The following is a 21586-nucleotide window of genomic DNA, read 5'->3' as shown; positions in this document are numbered from 1 at the left end:
AGTTCTAATACCCTCCGTTATATGAATTATGGTAGCGCGTCGATCGTCGCAAGTTTCTAGTTAAACAGTCAATCATCAGCGCCGCCAACGCAGACAGCGCGACATACAAACTGGTTTCGACCATACGATGGTACTAGTTAACGTCAACATACATTTGCACACAAAGCAACGCAAGCGACAAATGGCAATTTTTGATGGTGATACTAGCGCCAAAGTGTAAAAAGCGGCAAAATTGAAGCTCCTATATTCTGTTGACAGCGCTGCGTAACAGAAGCATAACGACATGTTTTGAAATTACCAGTACAAAGCTTCACACTCCCTGACGATCAAAGATGAACGTCTGTTCTCTGTGGATGAACGTCTGTTCTCTGTGAGCTAGGCAAGATAGATTATTCGTGATCAAACGTCAACATCCCACCGCAAAATCGCTAGTGTTTGGAGGTGATGTTAACCTCCAAATTGCGAAATAATCACCTCCAAGTTAGTTCTAATGGAGGGTATTAGAACTAACATGGAGGTGATGATTTCGCAATTTGGAGGTTAACATCACCTCCAAACACTAGCGATTTTGCGGTGGGATGTTGACGTTTGGTCACAAATAATCTATCTTGCCTAGTTTTATGAATTATGGTGGAGCGTCGATCGTCGCAAGTTTCTCGTTAAACAGTCAATAGCGATTTTTTAGTAAGTTGGTGTTTTCGGCAAAGCTGTTCGGTAGATCAAGGGCTAAATCAAGGGTCTAAGATGTGCCGTCAAGGATCTAAGAAGGGCTAAATCAAAGGCTAAGATGTGCCGTTGGCATCGGAATTCTTCCACTAAAAGGCGCTAGTGATCATGCAATGTTTTGAATGTAGGTATACAGTCGGGTCTCCTATTAGACACATGGTTGGGGGGCGTTATAGGAGATCCAGGTCTTATGGGATTTCATCAATTTGGGGGTGTTGTTGAATATCTCGTATGCGTTAAGAGATAGCATAGTACTGTCTTCGGTGGAATTTCAGCACTCAGTACAATTTACCTTTAAAAGTTGATGATCATCCTTTTAGTTGAGAACTTGACCGGTAGGGGCGCTTTTTGTGACTTACACTACATACTTGAGGGATAAAAATGCAAACTTTGTAACATATGATATCTTTAAGATTTTGATGTTTTGGAAGAATGTTAGCCCTTGTACCACTGACTAACTTTGCCGAAAACGCCATCTCTCTATGTGGTCAGGCTGCTGAGCTATCCGCAAAACAAAAATTCTATTCTCATTAGTCTGGTGGCGTAATTCCGTATCAGAATGACCACCGCATTTCAGCCCTTGAGCTACTGAACAACTCTTCCCAAGACACCAACCTTCCAAAACATCGGGATCTAGAGATATCATATGTTACAAAGTTTGCATTTCTATCCCTCAAGGATCATATATGTAGTGTAAGTCACAAAAAGCGCCCCTACCGGTCAAGTTCTCAACTAAAAGAATGATCATCAACTCCTAAAGGTAAATTGTACTGAGTGCTGAAATTCCACCGAAGTCAGTACTGTGCTATCTCTTACCGCATACGAGATATTCAACAGCACCCCCAAATTGATGAAATCCCATAAGCCCTGGGTCTCCTATAACGCCCCCCAACCATGTGTCTAATAGGAGACCCGACGTTATACCTGCATTCAAAAAATTGCATGATCACTAGCGCCGTTTTGTGGAAGAATTCCGAAGCAAACGGCACATCACATTTTAGCCCTTGATCTACCAAACAGCTTTGCCGAAGACACCATCTCACTAAAATATCGCTATCCTGAGACATCCGCGATCAAAATATTGCATGCTCACTATCACCATCTGGTGGCTGAATTTCAATTTGGGTGGCCTATCATATGTTAGTCCACTGAACAACTTTGTCGAAGACGTCATATTTCTAGGTAATAAGGATCCTGAGATATCTGTGTTTGAAAAATTACATGCCCACTAGCGCCAACTGGTAGCAGAATTCCGAAACAAGCGGCCGAAACATGTTGGTCCGTTAACCTACTGATCAACTTTACCGAAGACACCATCTTGCTAAAAAATCTAGATCCTGAGATATTTGTGTTCGAAATGATGCATTGCGAAATGCCCACTTCATCGGTTACCCCGGGGGCACAATGCGATGGCCACTGAAGTGTGAGGATGTTTTCAGTTTTAGGAAGGTTAACCTTAATGCCATTTCACATTTCACAGTTAATTTACATCATAGTTTCGCATACGATCTTGCATCGCGTAAATATTTTAACAGCTTTTCATTGGGCTTATTCTACTACTGTCGTACGGTGCGAATTGTCGAGATCGTATAAAGCGAGGTGACAACTTTCGGCTCGAGTGAAATGAATCGACGTGTAAACCAAATGGAGAGTCATTTTACTCGAGTCGAGAATTGTCACCTCGCTATGCGAGACCGACAATTCTCACCTCACGTCACTCGTAGAATAGACCCAGGTGTTACGTCTGTTTGTCTGTGCAATTAACCTTATGCTACGATTAATTTCTGTTGTTTTCCTATGGTTGTCAAGGCCTTTTCAAGGAACCATGCGGTTCAAACAGTAATTTAGTATAGTACACAATTTAAGATGATTTAAACTGCGAAACTTGTGTTTTCTTCAGGTGTCCTAAGCTGTTTCTACCGAACCTGTTTTTACAAACCATTCAAATTGTGTGTACAGTGTTGGAAAGAAATCCGTACAGGCTCAAAATCCATACACTTGTATGGATATAGGGTTTCAATGCTAGTAATGGACCCCTTAGTAGCTGACATTCATTCTAGACGCTCTTCCGCAATGATATCTCATACGCATATACGTTTTGTGGAGTCTAACAACAAATTCAATGTCTTTACTTCATAGTACGTCTATGAAACATACAAAATCATTCGATTTTTCCAGCGAAATATGCATTTGAAAAACTGTTGTCTATTATGGACCCTCCCGGGGTCCATAATAGGATTGTTTACAAATTTGACGTTGCGTATTATGGACCCTCCATTTGATTCCCATGTAATCCGGCTCGCTGCCGACGAGCCTATTATGGACCCACCTGGAAATGCGAATTATGGACCCTATGTGTGGTTTGATTTACATAACTGTTCAAATATCTGTATTTATGCGTCTCAAACCAAATATTTTGCCTAAAACTGCTGATTAACAATGTAATCGAAGTTCCCCCGGTGGATTTTCATAGGAATAAAGTTGCTTTGAGTGTTAATTTTATGTTTTTCTGAAGGGGGTCCATAATACGCAAAGGGTCCATAACCGGCATCGACTCCCTAGCACTTTGAATCGCCCTGCGTGCTAACATGCTCTATATTACCAGTATTATACTTTTATTTTAGCCCCATAAGGCCAAAAAAGCGAATAAGCGTGCTAGTGGACGGATATAGATTTGTTCCATAGGTGTACGAACTTTGATCCCACACGATACCAAATGACCTAGTTCAGCGCATTACCTGATTCCGCTAGAACTCGTAAAAAAATTAATCCTTGAAAGCATTAACCCTCTAATACCCAAATTTTTGTTTTCGATCTAAATATTATTTTTCGTTATCTAAAATCATTCTAAACACGGTTTAGGCAATGATTTATTTTTCTTCGCAAATTTATGAATTTTGGTTTTTGATTTTTATTATTTTTATTTTTGAAAATCCCTATCGTTTTAAACTTTTTCTTGAAGCCTCTTCTGGATACTGATTTTTGACAATAATAAAAATTTGAGTTTTTACTATACTTTTGAAAATGTGATTTTTTTTTTCTGGAACATTTTTTATTTTCCGTGTAACTAACGGAAAAACAGATTTGAAATCATTTCAATACCATCAGGCTCTTCTTCTGTGATAGGTTGATCGTAAAAAAATATAAAAGGTACGATTTTTTATAATACACGTTAAATGAATCCCAGGCATTTGTAAGTTATATAAGAATACAATTTTTCAACAATTTTTAATAATACAAAAAAGTTTCAAAAATCATAAAACACTTTTCTTATATGCGTGTTATGAGTTAAGGTTTAAGCCAAAAATAAAATCATTTTAATTTCCGAGCTATGAAAATATACACAAAATTCCAAAGTGTACCCCGTCTAAAGGTGGGGTTGGGTATTAGAGGGTTAAGGTGAAACAGTTTGGAATCAACTTCAAACATTGCAAATCTTGCAAAGAAACCATCGAACAGTGCGCTTTTTATTTTGGCTTTGTGCACTAGCAGAAAGTGTTTTTTTTTTTAAAGAAGATTAGAAACGTTTGCCAACTAATTCTGCAGCTTAGTGGCTTTGAAAACGTGAGTATGGGCACAGACCGACTTTGGATTCCAAGATGTTTCACCTTAAAGAGGTTTCTTTCTGATACCTCAATAAATTGAATTGTTTGTACGTTCGAAAAATCGACGGCCACATATGAATCCCCTTTAACTGTTAGTTTAACACGAGAAAGGAGTGTTCGGATTTCTGAATTACCAAATTGACAGCCACTTTTTCCGCATCGATTTTGCTCTCTCTAATCTCTATATTTATTAATATTTTTTTTCAAATTTAATTAAATTACTTTAATTACTATATAATATGCACTCTTCGTCTCGCTTCTGCTGTTTTTAGATTTCTTATTCCAAAAATGTTTCCTTTAATTCATTTATAATTAAAACTTTTTTTCCGTTTTGGAGTACTCATCTCTATCGCGTCATTCTAGTTAGTGGTTGTAATTAATTTATTTTTTTGAAGATTCGTCATTAATGTTTTATCATCGCTTTACAATTCTCCCACTTGTTGCAATTGCACAAACTTGCTATTTCCAACGCAATGGGACAACCACAACTGGTGAATTCGAAGGAACTGCAACATAACGGGAATTATTTAAATGCTGAAGAAAATCGCACGGCAATCGTATTCATACTGTACAGAAAATGGATTAAAAAAGAGATCTCAACATGATGAACGACCTGCTATAAAAACCTATCGCAGTATAAGAAAATAGCAAAGCATGTGAGAGGGGCAAGTTACACGGAACAGTGTAAATGAACGGTACTGTTGAGGAAAACTTCAATATTTCAATGTCACAATGAAACGTACAGAAAGCTGCAGACTTTTTGGTGGAGGACTTCGGGAATCCTTGTCACCAGTTAACTTTCAGTGTTTGTCAGAGTCCAACGAATTACACACATTCTTCGCACATTTGCCATATTTATTCACCTGGCGCACTTCTACTCAGATGAGTGTTCTGTGAACATGAAGAATGTGATGCAGACTGCCGAGTTTTGAGAGTTTGTTAAGATGAATGAGTGATCCTTGTATGTAAGTAGGGTGTGTGAGTGTGTTGATGGAGTTGAATTCTTTCGCGGCAACGCGTTCCAACTAATGTCGCTATTTGCAATCCAATTTGGGCTGGAAATTTTAAGCTAGATACACATAAACCTTCCTGTCCTCTGGCGTCCGTGCCAGATATTCTCGCTCGATCAGCCCCTCTATTCTCTTCTTGATGATCACCGGCGAGGGCATGAACCGGCTCTTTAGCTGTGTGGTCACATCCGACACCAGTAGATTGTGCTACAAAAGAGACAGAATGATTAGATCCGAAATCGCTTCGGCGAGAGAATCCGCTACTTACAGCCATTTTCTTCCGCGCCTTCATTATTCTCACGATAGCCGCTTCGATCTCGTGCTTCCGGTCTTCGTCCACTTTGCTGCGAGTTTCCTTCCGCTCTGGTTCCGACTCGCCCTTGGCGGCCACGGTTTGAATTTTAACCCTATGATACAATTTTGAAGCGTGACAATTTGATTTTAAAATATGTTGTTCGAAAATAGGTACATACTTGTGGAATTTTGATACGAATGCATCGTTCACGTAGAACACATTCGTCGGTTCGATGTCCTTTGATTTGGGTGTTCGCACGAGCAACCGCTGCTGTTGTTTACCCATCGAAAGTGACTGCAAGGCCCGGATCAGATCCTTCCCGGGGATGTCTGTTTCCTGTTGGATCTCGTCGTACGTCAGACGTTCACGGTTGTTGAACAACATCAGCACGCACATCTACGATTGGAATAATAGGAGCGTTGAGTCAGAGGTAACTGCTACGCGAATAAATGGAACTGTTTCCCGACTAACCTGATAAGTCGAGAGCTGTAGGACGTGCTTTCTGGGAGCACCGAGGGACACGCTAGGAGCGGACGAACCGGCAACGGCAGCAGTACTACTGCAACCGCCTTCTACAGGTTCCTTTTCAGCTTTGACTCCGTAGAATTCTGCGTTCATATAAACAGTGCCTACGATTGAAAAATGGGAAAAATAGTATCATGCCTTAGGAAGATGATAACCATCACTAGTTTGTCAAAAAACAGCCGATAAAATAGTTCGAAACAAGTAAAAGTTGGGTATAAATTCATGCGTGTGTTAGAATAAGGGCGAAAGTCGCATGATCGATTTCTCTTCATCGATCCTCTCTTCTGTAAATAAAGGTGACAATATGAAAGTTTGTCAGCATTTTTTCACCTCAGGACGCAAGATTGCATCGCAGCCAAGCGATATACTTATTTTCTGGGTAGTCTGATTTCTCCGTAAATATTTAACCTAAATATGTTGAAGTTAGATTAACTAAAAATAAATATCCTCAACGTTTTTCTTTTAAAATATTTGCGTACCATTTTTTTTGACAAAGCATTAAAAATAAGAACAGGAACCGAAAAGAAAAAAAAATGAGCTAAAATACCGTAAAGTAGGGGTACCGGAGGCAGTATGGACACCCGGGGCAGAATGGACACCCCCTGTAACTTTGCATAGGCGAATACTTTTACACTTTCGATGCTAACAGTATTTCAGTTGCCTTTCGGAAGAGTCAATTATCCAATAAAATTTTTAAAACATTGATTTTGAACCGAAAAATTAAGCATGATTTTATTTGGTTCGAAAATTATAACATTCACACCTCACCAAATAAGGTTTCAGACGCAAATGACTGCAAGTTGAACGATAATGTAGCTCTTGATTGAACCTTCAAATATTTATGCTATATTCCAAAAATATAGTAGATTTTTTTCTGGTACTTTAAGTTAAGACATTAAAAAACTTATATGGAAATTTCTTATACTGTTGGGGCAATATGGACACCGGGTGACAAAGTAGAGCTGACACTTCAAAGAGAAAGAAATATAACTTCAAACACAAAATTATCCAAAAATATTTAGCATTTAATACCATGATTATGATGCGGAACCACAAATCGGTTGAAAATCGTCAAAAATATCAAATAAAAACTCTCCTGGAGGCAATATTGAAAGTATCTCTACGAGAAATGTCATAAATTGAATTTAATCATGTTTTCAGTGGCACAGTGACCTGTCACTATGGATTCCTGAATATGTATTTCATTTTTCGAGGTTTTGAGAACGATCGCGGGACAATTTTCCTATAAATGTTAAGGTGTCCATACTGCCCCATGCGGGTGTCCACTTTGCCCCGCTAGGTTGATGACGACTACCAAATATAAGCTTTTTTTTAAACCTTTTTTTGAAAACAAAATATTATTTTCCTACCTAATTATGCAACCATGTTTAACAAATGCTTAAGAACTCTTAAAAGCATACTGCACATAAAAAAACAGTATAATATTCATGTCTTTACAGTCAAAATAGGTAAATTCCTTAGGGTGTCCATTAGACAGTTTCACAAAAAAAAACAAAATGTCTGGGATTCAACCAGTCACCCCCTAGTCCTAGTTGCAATACTAAAACAAACTAGCAGACAAATTTTCATCCAATTTGGAGAAGATTAGAAGGTGCCTCAAGTTGAGTTTGTGTTTTTTGGCTATTTTTTACATTAAAAAAATTGTAACGAGAATTTGGAAAAACAAAAATCAAAATAAATATCACAAGTTGAACGTATTATTAGTACTTTACAACTTTTGAGAACACTGTATGCCGATTAAAGATGGTTTTGACCTCATAAAATTGATTTCTGTAAAACATACATTTCTCTACAGTTTTTGTTCTATGAGATTCTTACCCTCATGCCCAATCATAAAAGTTCAATCGTAGTATTACTCCTTTGTCATTTCTGAACATTATTGTAGTACATCATTTTTGTATCCGAATTACAGATAAATTGTAAAAAATCGTCGGAAATACGACATTCCTCATTCCCCTGCATTTAAAGCTGCTGCCAAATGGCGCAATTGCTGACATGTTACAAAATTGAACATAGTAGCTTTGCTTTTCCAACAATGGATGATCATTGAAGAAAACAGCTTTCAAATGTCATCAACGCAGTCGTATTTCAAACAACATTCGCATTAGATGCCAAGCAATTAAATACATATGTGATATAGCCCCGAGGTCAAGCTTCTCGACTACTCGAAAAAAAAAATTTCTAGCTAGTATTTGGAATAATTCTGCTTCAACATGCATAATCATTCAATTCAAAATGTATCAACAAATATGGATAAACTGGCAGTGAGCGAAATTAGGAGCGTGCGCGAAATATGATAGCATCACGTTAATATCCAGCAGGATTTCCCGGAGACCTAGGGCATTATCTCTGGAGGAATATGTGAAGAAATAATCGAAGGGATTAATGGCATTATTTCTGTGACATTGCCCGATAGGAAATATTCAATCCATGCATAATTTATTTCACAAATTACTCAAAATCTTTGAAAAAGACTACACGATTGGTTCCTAGATGACAATCTAGATAAATCTCCGGACGAACTTCATGAGAAATCTGGATGAATTGATAGAGGAATCCAGGAAAAAACCTAATAAATTTCCTTAAGGAATTTCTCCAACCATTGCTAAAAGGATTTGTGAAGAAATTATTGAAGCGATTCCCTTGAAAAGGAAGAACTGTTGAATAAACAGCTTCGGAACACCTGGAACAATGCTTATTGGATTTTCCGAAAAATCCCTGAACAATTTTCTCCAAAAACCCTGCAATATTTTTTTTTTGTGGATTCCTCTGGAAGAATTCCTTTAGGAACTTTGAAAGATTTTCTGGAGTAAGAACTGAAGAAATCACTCTAAGATTTTTCCGAAAAGTCCTCGGAAGAAATCCAAGAAGAGTTCGGAACAATCATTGTAGAAATTACTGGAGTTATCGGCATTGTTCTGCTGAAGGATCCTGGGAGAATTCCTAGTGAAACCAATGAGCCTACCAAGTGAAGTCCATCAGGAGTCCTGCAAGAATTTCTGGCGAAATCTATAGAGAAGTTTCTAGAGAGTTCCGTTGATCAGTCTCTGAATGTATTTTGAAGAATTCCCGTAGCCTTGTTCGGACTCTATATCCCACGTTGTGATTTTAAGTTAAAATAAAAACCACCGATTTTCTGGTCGTCCGGCAATGGCGGAGATTTGAGAACAACTATTTACTCATGCATATTTACATTGTAATATGGGTACAATACAAGTAGGATAATTACACACATTGACGTGCTTTAGTTTTCGGAGCCTTCCTTAGCCGAGTGGTTAGAGTCCGCGGCTACAAAGCAAAGCCATGGGCATACACACTTAGATTTTTTTTCGTTGTTCGGTAAATTTTCTTACCGGAACGTACTGTAAATAAATATTTAACTGAGGTTCCGGTATTACCAACGAGATTTACCGAACAACCTTAAAGAAATAAAAATAATCAAAACAATACTACTCCGCTTTCACCGATATCGTCGTTTTTTAACCGAAAAAACTGTAAATCGTTTTGATTCGCCGAAAACTGTAATTTTTTACCGTACTTCAGTTCATAGTGCTCAATATTTTACCGAACAAATGGTAATATGAAATTTCTGAGGCCGCCGTATTTGTTTCTATGTGGTAATCATCAAGACCATATTGCATCTGTTTTTCCAAAAACTTCAGCAGCGGGATAAGTGTCTAGTACGTCTTTTCCGTAAGTATGACCTGAGGGTTTCTACCGTAAAGCTTATTTTTAAGATGGTATAAAATGTTTTCTTTGCAGTATAAAATGTACGTTCCGGATTGCAGCATCGCATTAACGAGCATGACCACCCATGACGGAAACGGTGGCGGTTTTCTTCATAAGGGGTGAACAGCCAGGATTGGTGTTCAATGTCCCACCTGAGCCTGCTGATGATGTTTAATTTCTTGCACTAAGCAGAAGAATTAGTGAAATAAATCGATTTGTTGCATTTGATTTCAATATGGGCTTCATTGTTTTTATTTTTTCGGTGATCCGATTCTGCCTGCTGTTACGAACAATGCGTTCGGTAATTTATTTAACATTTTGTTCGGTGATAGTTGACGAACATATTGTAATTTTTTGACAGCTGTGAGTCGATTGAAATTACAGATTGTTCAGTAATTCTTAACTTTACCGAAAGCATTACCGAGTTGCGATGCAGGCTCTGTCTCAGTGAGGATGTAATGTCAAGAAGAAGAACTTGCAGACTCACTATCTGTTTATTGATTTCAAGGTGGCTTTGCAAGCGATATATTTTTTTAAGATGCCGACACGTTAATGCTTCCAGTGGACGATTTGCCCTTTGAAGCAAGCACCACACTAGACAACACCCAGTGGCACAGTCGGAAAACATTCCTCACGAAAAGTTTTACGGACTGAAGCGGGAATCGAACCCACACTCCTTGACTCGATGCGGCTAAATGCTTGGTAACGCACGGCCACGAAGCCCACAATATTGGCTCAGTCGTAATCGATTGAAGTGTTGCAAGCTTTTCATTCCCCATGTAGGAGCTAGTATAGTAGCTACAATACATCCAAAACAAAGTATATGATTGCAGATAGAGACATTGGCAGGCCTGTGTTGTGGTAGCATTTGTGATTAAGTAATCAATCAAGATTTGGCAAAACATGCGCAAAGATCCAGTTAGAAATCAGCGACTAAGTAGAAGGCCATGTTTTGGGAATTCTACAGGTTCTACAATGTTCGCCACTTCAGAAGCCTAAACGACTTAAATAGACCATTACGGTACAGTTGTCTCTGGTGCAAAGCAACGTTGTAGGTAAGTATTCAAAATTACCCAAAACTATATAACTCTCGCATAACTTGTGATCTTGCCCTAAAAGCCATTGGTAACCAAATGTGTAGCTCCTTGTTTCTAAGCAAATGAATGGACTATGATGAAAATTATCACCACTGGGAGATGGAGGAGAATCTTTTCTTCAATAAAGCATTATTAAATAACGTGTAAATCCATTCGTTTGCACTGTAGTAACAAGCTACACACTCGGTAACCAATGGCTTTTAGGGCGAGATCACAAGTTATGCGAGAACTATGTTGTGAGTAAATGGTAAATCATCGAATGCTTGTGGAAAATGTAAAACACATTGCTGTACACTTTGGAAACAGTTGTACGATTTATGGAAATATTTTGGCAACATATTTCTTCAAAATGGTCGACTTTCTGTGTGTGCTTTACTCTATGATGATTGCATCACTTCGTCAAAAACTTTGAAAAAGACGTACTTAACCATTTTGATAATCGGAGAGTTATCCCGAAGAATCCAATACTTACCGAGCTGTGGTTGTAGCGTCAGTTGTCGCCCTGAATGCTTCGCCAGGTAGAAACGCTTGAACGTTTCAAATGCCCTCCGCGGGGCAAGCGGTATATTACAATTTGGCGTAGCAGACTGAAAAAAAGGAATCGTAATAATTTCAACATCACGCCTCTAGCAACGTCACACGAAACGAACCTGTGTTGGCCAGAAACCAGTGGTGAGAATTCGAACCGAGAGCTCAACGCCATCCAGCGCGGATGGATCATTGCTAATGTGGTTCTTGAATTCCTCCATCACGGTGTTCGATACCGACATGTCCTTAAACATGCCTTCCAATTTTGAGGTAAATTGACAACCGCATTCAGTCTGCAAGGAAAGAAAACGGGTCATTGAATATGCAAATGAAAATGTTTAAACATCCCTTCCGACGAACCTTTAATTTTGATATCATATTCTTTTCCGAATCATCGCTGACCGATTTGTTCAGCAGTAATCGCTTCGCTAGATGTGCCTTGTAGTAGCGCTCAAATACGTCCTTCTCCAGTAAATATCTGAATAATACCATCGTTTTGTCCAATATCGTTTCGATTTCTTGTTCCGACATCTGAAACCGCAGAAAACATTGATCAATTATCAATATGTATTGCTTCAAATGTAAATTATGCTATTCTTACCCCTTTGCATCCCTTTTTCAGCTTGTCGTCGATGAACAGCGACAAATACTCCGGTGATTTGCTGTTCAGATTGAGGAAATGTTCAAAGTCGGACGATATCATGTTTTTGAAGATTTTGTCGTTATTGAACGAGTGATGTAGGAAATGGTCAAAGCGATCCTTCAAATCCAACAGATTTTGCACAAACGTAATGGGATTCGTTCCGCTGTCTTCCTCCTTTACCAGATTCTTGCCCATCGAACGCAGGTGCTGCGAAACGCAATCGGCAATTGTTTTCAGTCCACCGTTCACACGGGAGAACAGTTTGTACATGCAGGCCAAATCTTCTGTTTTGGTGTTCTTAAGCATGTACACTACACCGGAGTTCTCCATCTCAACGATCGTGCGCATGTGTTTCTTGATGAGCTCATCCTCAACGACTTCCACAATCCGACATTCCGTGCTCTCGTCCAAATACAGTTTTGCCCGCTCGGCTTCCTCGGTGATACGTGCCTCAACCCTTCGAATGTACACACTGGCACTGTTCTCCGAGAGGAACTTCTGGGACTCCAGCTTGTAGAAGGCTGCCGACTGTGTGAGGAACGGTCGCTCGAAGTCCTCCTCGTACACCCATCGGCTGTTGATTCCGAGAACCATCAACATTTGGCAGGCATTTTTGATCGCAATGTGATCAATCGCTTCCCCCTTCCTCTCGCACATAACCATATTCAACAGGGTCTCTCGCATGTGATCCCGAATACGGCCATATCGGACAACCTGAAATGAGACGAGTTTTAGATTCTATCTATACGCCCCATATCTTTGGAACAGGGTGACCGCCAAATTTCTATTTTCAAGTAGTTCTTAATGGTTCCGAGTCATTTGACTAAATGGCATTTGCCCGAAAGGGTCCTTTGGTCGCAAAAGGACACTAATGGTAAATTATAGATAGCATGCTATAGCATGTCAGAAACAAGGTTTGAAACTCACATCTGGTCTAGGATGATACGAATCATAGTTATTGATTGAACCGCGTAGAAATTGTAAGTTCTAGGAGAATAACATCCCTGCCTAAGTTAACTTTATAAATTTAGCCAAATCTCTAATTTTCAAGAGCACAAATCTAGAGAACCAGACAACCATTTGTGCTGAAAATTTTACTCAATGGTCACCACCTGCGAGTGAAAATTCGAGGTTTGGCTTCGATGCATTTTCACCTTAAACGTAAAACCCTATGGCTACGACTGACGATAAGGCCCTTTTTTACCCTAAGACAATTTTCCCGATGACCACCCCAAATTCCTGGTTCTCCTCGGTGAATTCAAATTCCCGTCTTTTTCCCGATTCCCCGTATGAAGAAAACACTCACCTGATCGCGAAAAATAATCAGCCCCAGATTATACACATTGTCAACGTCGTTCTGCTGCACGTACACTCGATCCATGTACATCAGAATATCCCGGATCATCACCATCGACGTTTGGTGATCGTTCCACGATTGGTTCAGGGTCTGCAGGAAATTACAATTGAAGCTGCGTAGCACCTCGTCCCGTACCTTCGTCTCCAGATGTTGCGTAACGACATCCTTAAGGCCGGTGTACAACCGTTCGCCGTGCTTGTGCAGCACCATGGTGTACGCATTCCGGTACAACTCCTCGAACGAAAGGCCCGAGTTGTTCTTCTTCTGGATCTCCTGTATGGCATTCTTCAGCAACGACCAGATGGACTCGACATACTTTTCGTCCATTGTCATCTAAAAACGTAGAAAAAAGGGGAAAACTCGGTTACTTCCATGAAAACTATAGAGCTATGGTTGTGTTACATAGATTGAGGGGAAATTGACGAAAACTAAATTCCAAATTGGATGTGATTCGTGTAAAGGAAGTTGCGCAGCCGAACGTTTCAGAGACATCCCCGAAGTTTGTCAGCTTTCCTCACTATCACCTCTGCGATCGCTCTATTTCTGTCACAACGCTTACTTCTTAGCAATCATCAGAACTATTTTCGCAGTCTAAATCTATCTTACTAAAACTTTGCTTATGCCTAATCTTGTTTACCGTCTGCGTAGTATTGTAAATAACCTAACAACTGAAAAATTTGCTAGGCAGTTTTGGCACAGAGAAACGTCAGAATCTATCTTCATCCAAGGAAACCGAGCAAGCCAACGCCAAGGTAACAGTAGGCTGTTAACCTTCCGGTCGTAGCGATCCTTGGGATTTGAGGTTTATAACAATAGAAATATTAGTAGTAGAACGCTAGTGGCGCTGTTGTCACAAAACTGATTTAACTAATTATTACCTTTGATTGCTATTTTTCATTAATTGATCGATCCCACACAATAGAGAATGTTTCGTTTTGGCCTTTGACACTTTGAGGCCCGGTGCTCACGCTGTCACATCGCAGCAAACTAGATGTTGGTCACACGAACAGCAGCGACATTAGCATTCTTAGGTTAATGCTTCTACTTTTATAACGCACCATACAAATTATTTTTAGTTTTCATACTAAAAATCTTACCATAGGGGGAGGTATGGTTCAAAACTCGCCAAAATTGTCTTTCGTAACTAATGGACGGCCCCTTACAAAGTAGCTACTTTCTGGTGATGTTTTAAAGATTTCCTTGGTGTAAAAAATATTGAACAACAAACGGTTCATCGTGAAATTCTCGCGAAACATTACTAAAGGACCTATGTACAAATGAGAGGCTATCTTTGTTTACTTTCTCTTTGATCAATAACTGAGTCACATTAACCCTCTTCTGTTGCGTTATTTGTATGAAACGCTAGTCAAGGGAATTGCCTTTCGATCTGTAATGAAAAACTTCCCAAAAGCTTTAGTATTCCACTGTTATAATCGAAAGAGAGTGAGAGAAACTAGAATCTCTCATTTGTACATAGGTTCTTTAGTAATGTTTCGCGAGAATTAATAACAATTGGGGTTTTCTACGAATTTTGCTATGGTGAAAGATATCCTGAGAAAATTGAGAATATCTCTCGCTTATCGCTCTATGTAACAATCCGGATCCGCAACACATCATGAGAGCCTGTTTATCATCTTTTGCTACAGCTCTGATTTGAACAAGCTAAACAAGCTCCAAACCTGGGGGCACTATTGCTCTGGACCTTCGGGTTAAAGTCCCTCTCCAACAACAACAACAACTCGTGTGAGCCTTAAAATAAACAAATTGGTAAAAAAACAACAACCACAACTATTGCTCTAGGATGTTTTATTGTTTATTACACCTTTCATCGCTCTCTCTTTGGGTCTCTCGTTTGCTGCTATCAAGGCCCAAACGCAATGATGGCGGAAAGGCCTCGAAAAGCGGAACCGGTTCGCCAACATGGATTATAACATGTTTGTCGTGTTGGTGTTGGTTCACTGTCATTCGTTGACAACTCAGTCGAGATGGCGTTATTCATTCTGGCCGAACCGGTTATGTATCCGTTTCCGTTACGCTATCACTATGTTTGGGCCTTTATTCATCAAACTTGTTACAACTTGCGAAACATTGCCGATCATGGACATTTATAAATGGGATGTTTTTCTTCGTTTGCTTCGATCGTGCTTCAAAATTAAGTGAGAATGAATTGTTCGGCTGTGCAGTCTAGAAACCTTGCGCTGATTCTTTTAAATCTTCGCTTACGTAACGGTCCTTGTTGAAACTTCTTCAGGGCCTAAAATTGTATTCATTTTTAATAGAAAATTAGCACCACCTCGCGAAAACAGCTCACCTTAGTAGCATATCCAAAAGAACCAGAGCTACATGTCCAAAGCCCTGAATTGAGGTAGATGGTTATAATGGCTATGACTGTGGTCATCATGTAACGAATGAAGCGCAACGATTGGAAAGACGGACCATGGAACTATCCAGTTAATACGCTGGCCCAAAACCGGAGAACGTGAATTTCGAGCGGTGGATACCATGGCCATCACTTCATTCAAGAATCACATCTACTACAACGGCGGCGACAGAGCAGAACGTGGAGTTGGCTTCATAGTGATTGGGAAGCAGATGAAGCGAGTTATTTGGTGGAAACCGGTATGCGACCGAATCCGTTGAGAATGTAGGGAAGGTTCTCCAACCACAGCCTAATCAGCACCAACGAACGATAAGTCCGATGACATGGAAGATGAGTTCTATGAGAGCCTACATAAGGCCTACGAAGAGTGCCCAAAAACAAGATGTCAAGATAGTCATCGACGACGCAAATGCGCAGATCAGCAAAGAAGATTTCTTTCCACCCGTCATTAAGTCATTAACAGACTGAAGCAAAATACGGTAGCGCATTTCGTTAAACAGACTGAGACCGCTCGAGGAGTCCTTCGTCAGCGAACACCAAGCTGGTTTACATGAGGGCCGCTCGACAACAGACCAGATGTTTACCTTGCGAATGATATTGATAAATTCCGGGAGTAAAACTTGCAAACTCATCATCTGTTTTGATTTCAAGGCGGCGTACGATCCAGTGAAAGGAATAAAAAGTGGCAGATAATCTCTGAACGTGGTTTTCCGGTGAAACTAATTAGGCTGATACATGGCTACGTTGATGATTCAAAATCAAGTGTTCGGATTGCAGACTAGGTGTCAACCTCGTTTATGACGGATTGAGCAGAGAGACGCGGTTTAGAATTTGCACTCGGTGGTGCTATTAGGAGATCTGGTGTGTAGAGAAACGGCACTATCATCACATTATCGCATAAGGCAGCATCCATTTATTACGTAACGCTAAAATTGGTAATTTTCGACCCATTCCCCCCCCCCCCTCCGTAACGCTTTTTGTATGAAAAATTTCAATTTTGTGTATGAGCCGTAATTTGTGGATGCCGCCTAAGCTACTTGGCTTTGCGGGCGATATCGATCTTATTGGAATCGATTGCAGGTCAGTGGAGGAGGCCTTCGTGCCGTTGAAGAGGGAGACAGCGAGGCCTGACCATAAATTCTACCAAAACGAAATGCATGGTTGCATGTAGAGCTAGAGGTAGGCCTAGTGGTGTTGGTGCTCAGCTAGTGTTTTATGCAGGGGGGGTACATGGGCCAATAATTAACAACCTAACATAGATTCACAGACACGAATGCCACTCAGATATGTGGTAAAGTGTCTCTAATAAAGCATAATAATAATAATAATAATAATAATAACATAGATTCAACATGGCTAGGACATATTAATGATACTTCGCTGATGCGTAATGAATGATGAAATATTGAAATGCGTAATCAAATACGACAATTCAATGCGATATGTTTAATTGCCAGAAACTGGCATTAACAGCGTATACTCCAAAATCAGGAGTAAGTTTAGGGCAAACCGACCAGAAAGTGAGTACCAAAACGATTCTTCCCAAAAATAAAAAGCCGAAATGTATGCAGAATGACAGCCGTGTTCCCTGGTTTTATGAGGATTGTTGAAGAATTTGTTTACCTTGGAACACTTGTGACCAGGCATTACAGAATTCGCTCTCCTTGAGAATGAAGCACGATCAAAGCAAGCAAAGAAAAACATCCCATCTGTTGCGGTCCACGATCGTCATTATATCGCAAGGTGTAACAAGTCTGATAAATGGAAGCAGCGAGCGAGAGCCCCAAAGAGAGAGCTATGATAAAATCCATTCTTTTCGCTTGTTTACCGTTGGGGATAGGTGTTTTTCTTTACTGGCACGATGAACAAACCACGAACTTCCAATAGCAATAGTGCCCCCCAGGCTTGGAGCATGTTTAGAGGGGTTTTATCATGCACTACTATCCCCCCAATCTGATCAAAGTTGTAGCAGTATACGATAAACAGTCTCTCATAATGTGCAGCATGTTATGATAGTTACAGAGAGCGATACGTGAGAGATTCTCTCAATTTTCTCAGGATTCAATCCCTGCTTGTGACATGTGACAATGATTTTTCCCGCGAAGTTGAAAGACGTGTTGCGACTGCGAAAAAGAGTCTTTTATGGACTACGTAATCAGTTTTGGTGTCGCAACTTGCAAACGGAAACAAAGTTCGTCATGTATCAAATATTGATTCTTCCGGTAGTCCTCTACGGGCACGTAGCTTGGACGTTGAAACAGGCCGAGACCGGAAAGTCTTCGGTGTTTTCGAGCGTAAAGTACCGTGTACGCACCTAACTTTGCGCAGCTCCAAACTTTGCGCATTTTTAAGAAGCATGAAAAAATGATAATTAATCAATGATTTTTTCAACAATTCAGTTTCAGTAACATGTTCGTTTATGTGAAATAAGTATTTGACATACATTTGTTTACTAAGAAAACCTCGTAAATGTTAGTAAATAACCCAAAAACCCTATCGTCACACGTATAAACGTCAACTTTTACACCGTCTTAGCACAAGCACTAAGGAGTGGCTTTGCCAAAAATCAACATTTTTTCGAACAAAACTGTGTTGTGAGATGTATATTTGCGGTGTATTTGCAAAAAGAGGTAATATTCTAGTAATTCCCTCAATTTTCCATACAATATGTCGAATTTTTATTTGAAAAAAAAGCGATGCGCAATGTTAGGACCCATTTTTTACATGAGGGTCTTAATTTTTGCGCACTTCTAGCAATTCAAAATGGCACGTACATACATGTACGTCATTACAAATGATAATAGCTGTCGATCTTACCAGGAATGGTCACTCAATCCATAAGGCAGTGGCTACATATAATATTTCTGAAAGGACCTTTTGTATGAAGCTGAAGGCAAGGTTTGCATCGAAAAATCTCGGAAAACCCACTTGACGCAGGAGGAGACTTTTACTGTGAACTTGGAAAATTGATAGCGCAAAGGTTGGCTTACCACTTCATGGACAATAATTCAAAATTCAGTTGTCTAGCAAAAAACGTTCAATTATGGAATATCCGTACTGACGTCAAATAAATAAAAAATAATTAATCACGAGAGATCAACGATACATCGAATCCCGAACTTATCGATGCTTTCCATGGATTCGATGAAGCTTCAGTTGAAAGTAAAGGTCCGTCCATTAAGGGACAGTCCCTAAGCAACCTGCAGCTTGCAATATTAATAGACAAACGAGAAATCTCTCGAGCATAGCATGTCTGAACTTTAATTGAAGCACATCACTGCTAATGACTCGTCAAGTTCATCTGGAAATCCTCCACTTCCAGCTGACGACATGTACAACAGAGAAGATTTTCTTTAGAAAGCTTCTAAATTGTGCGAAATTGAATCGTTCACGGCCATCAGCAGTGAATACGAGCATCGAATTTCGGTAGTTATTGAAGGAGATGAAACAAAATAGGAAAAACGAAAAACAAAAACAACAAAAAAATAAAAAAAGGTTAAAAAATTAAAAAAAAAACAAGAGAATAAATTATATAAAGCAACGTACGAAAACAAATAAGTATATGCTACGGCTGTAAACTATATTGCTCAGATTGTAATCTTGTGAATATATAATAAAAAATAAGAACAGTGTAAATCACTATTCGTGGTCACTCTATGTTTGTGGTTGTTGAATAAATTAAATTGAATTTAAATTCACGGAAAAACTACTGATGAAACTCATATTAGTTGTAACCTTTTTATTTAATGCAAAACCAGTAAAAAAGTAAAATTATTTAGAGCGAACGAGCAATTAAGGCATGCGCAAAGTTAGGAACATTATGCGCAAAGTTAGGAACAATTCAGATTTTGTGCGCAATGTTAGGCACAAGGTATTGCATCACCTCTTGCATTTTTTTAATTTTTTATGAATCTTTTTTATTTTTTTTAAATCGCGTGTTCTACTGAAAGGCTAAAAGCCTATCTTTGACAGAAAATTGAATAAAAAAATACATATTTTAGCCTTATTTGAAGCAAAAATACGATGATAATTTCTTAACTGCGCAAAGTTTGGTGCGTACACGGTACAATACTCGGGGGGAAACTAGAAAATGGTGTGTGGCGCAGACTCATGAATCACGAGTTACATCAAGTGCATGCGAGATGAGAATATTTTTAAGCGTTTAAAATACGGCAGGCTTCAGTGAGCTGGTCTCTTAGTGCGAATGTCGTAAGAAAGAAATGCGAATATAATATTTAGCAAGGCACCAGGTAGAGGTCGGTGACATCGTGGAAGACCACGAATACGCTGGCTGTACGGAGTAAAAAAGGACCTGGCCACCCTAAACGTTCGGGTTCACTGGAGAAGTATCGCTCAAGACCGACGAAGATGGAGCTCTACAATACGCCCGGCAATTACGTGAAGCTACGCTTTAGCCATCAAGGTACAAGGTAGGTAGAGCACAGTAACAAAGTTTTGTTAGTATTTTTGTTAATTGCTATGTGCGTTTGAAACGCAAATATCAAATGCGGTAAGATTTTTAACAAGAACGGCGAAGCAAAGATTAAATTTCTTTACTAGTGATATGGCTCATGCTTGCTTTGTATCCTTTGGATACTTTGTGTTAGCGCATTAGGAGCCCAGTTAGACTGGATGTGCACGCCAAACGCAAACAGCATTGTTTACTAAAAGACTCTCCAAAAGTTGATCGAGAATCAGAATTTTTCAAGAAATTGTTATGCGACAAGAAATTTGATTTTGTTTTAGTCACATGTTATTAGTAGTTTACGCAATAAGTTGCAGAATGATGCTTTTTCGGCACGAGTTGTACATTTCTCGCATAACTTGCGATCTCGCCTTAAAAGCCATTGGTAACTGAGTGTGCAAAATCCATTCGTTTGCTTGGTAACAACAAGACACACACACACGGTAAGGCTATTGGTAAGGTCTTTAGGGCGAAATCACAAATTATGCGAGATTTGTTCGAGTTCTGCAACGAGTTGCATGCAACATGTTTTGCAGATTCGTAAAAAAAAACAATTTAGAAGTATCAGAAATCGTGCGTAATAGCCATTACGCAACTTATTTCACGGTGTCTTTTTCATGTAACTTTATAACAAAAAAATCGGCATGTCTCAAATTTGGAGCCAAAATGGTGAATTTTGTTGCAGACAGACTTGTTTGCTATTTATATCCAGCAGATCTCAAGTACTATGTTTTGTATAGCTTTGTCGTTTTTATATCCTGTAAATAACGACTTTTGATACTAATCTTCCATCAAAAGACGTTCGAGTTGGTGCTATAATTGAATAAGAAGAGTCACAGGGATTCAAAATCATGAAGTTTGAGCCGTCGCATGCCTATATTTGGTGCTAAATCTTAGGGGTCCCATATTACGGGTTTTCCGGTGGTCATTTCGGTGCTCCAATCGGTCACAATTTGTAACTTTTATTTTATGGAAGCTCCCAAAGAGGCCATTCAAAACTTTCGTTTCCGCAAAAATAAATGTTCCCACAAAAAATACCTGATTGTCAGAAAACGTCAAATTGCTAAGTTATTTTAATCAAAAATTACAATGATTTGAATTTTGAAATGGGTCGAGAACGACCCAAGGTTCATACTAAAATAAAGTTATATCCCAAACTCCGTAAATAAATTGAAAAAAAAAATTGTTCTAGACCCCCGACCGAT

General features: G+C 39.3%; 1 protein-coding gene and 1 long non-coding RNA gene across 8 annotated transcripts in view; one reads left to right on the top strand and one right to left on the bottom strand.

Annotated features, from left to right (window-relative positions):
• The first annotated feature begins 394 nt into the window (after positions 1-394).
• On the top strand, positions 395-19660 carry LOC110676890. The gene is made up of 3 exons (XR_002500804.1): positions 395-405; positions 17804-17808; positions 18217-19660. It is a non-coding gene; the product is annotated as an uncharacterized LOC110676890 (long non-coding RNA).
• Positions 4528-21586, bottom strand: part of LOC5568867 (cullin-3) — a 30705-nt gene continuing 13646 nt past the window's right edge. For 4 of the 7 annotated variants that reach the window (XM_021846457.1, XM_021846459.1, XM_021846458.1 and 1 more), the window contains 8 exons: positions 13486-13869; positions 12138-12893; positions 11897-12067; positions 11659-11829; positions 11481-11595; positions 6108-6265; positions 5610-6032; positions 4528-5548 (listed from right to left, as the gene is read on the bottom strand). In XM_021846457.1, the coding sequence (XP_021702149.1) occupies positions 5396-5548; positions 5610-6032; positions 6108-6265; positions 11481-11595; positions 11659-11829; positions 11897-12067; positions 12138-12893; positions 13486-13869 (2331 nt within the window). In that variant the 3' untranslated portion in view covers positions 4528-5395. The remainder of the gene's footprint in view (positions 5549-5609; positions 6033-6107; positions 6266-11480; positions 11596-11658; positions 11830-11896; positions 12068-12137; positions 12894-13485; positions 13870-21586) is intronic. The other 3 variants (XM_021846461.1, XM_021846462.1, XM_001652545.3) reach the window with 1 other exon arrangement.

This window comes from Aedes aegypti, chromosome 2 (assembly GCF_002204515.2).
Source record: "Aedes aegypti strain LVP_AGWG chromosome 2, AaegL5.0 Primary Assembly, whole genome shotgun sequence".
Lineage (NCBI taxonomy): Eukaryota > Metazoa > Arthropoda > Insecta > Diptera > Culicidae > Aedes > Aedes aegypti.
Note: the sequence above shows the minus strand (reverse complement) of the source record. Positions and strands in the feature narration are given on the sequence as shown.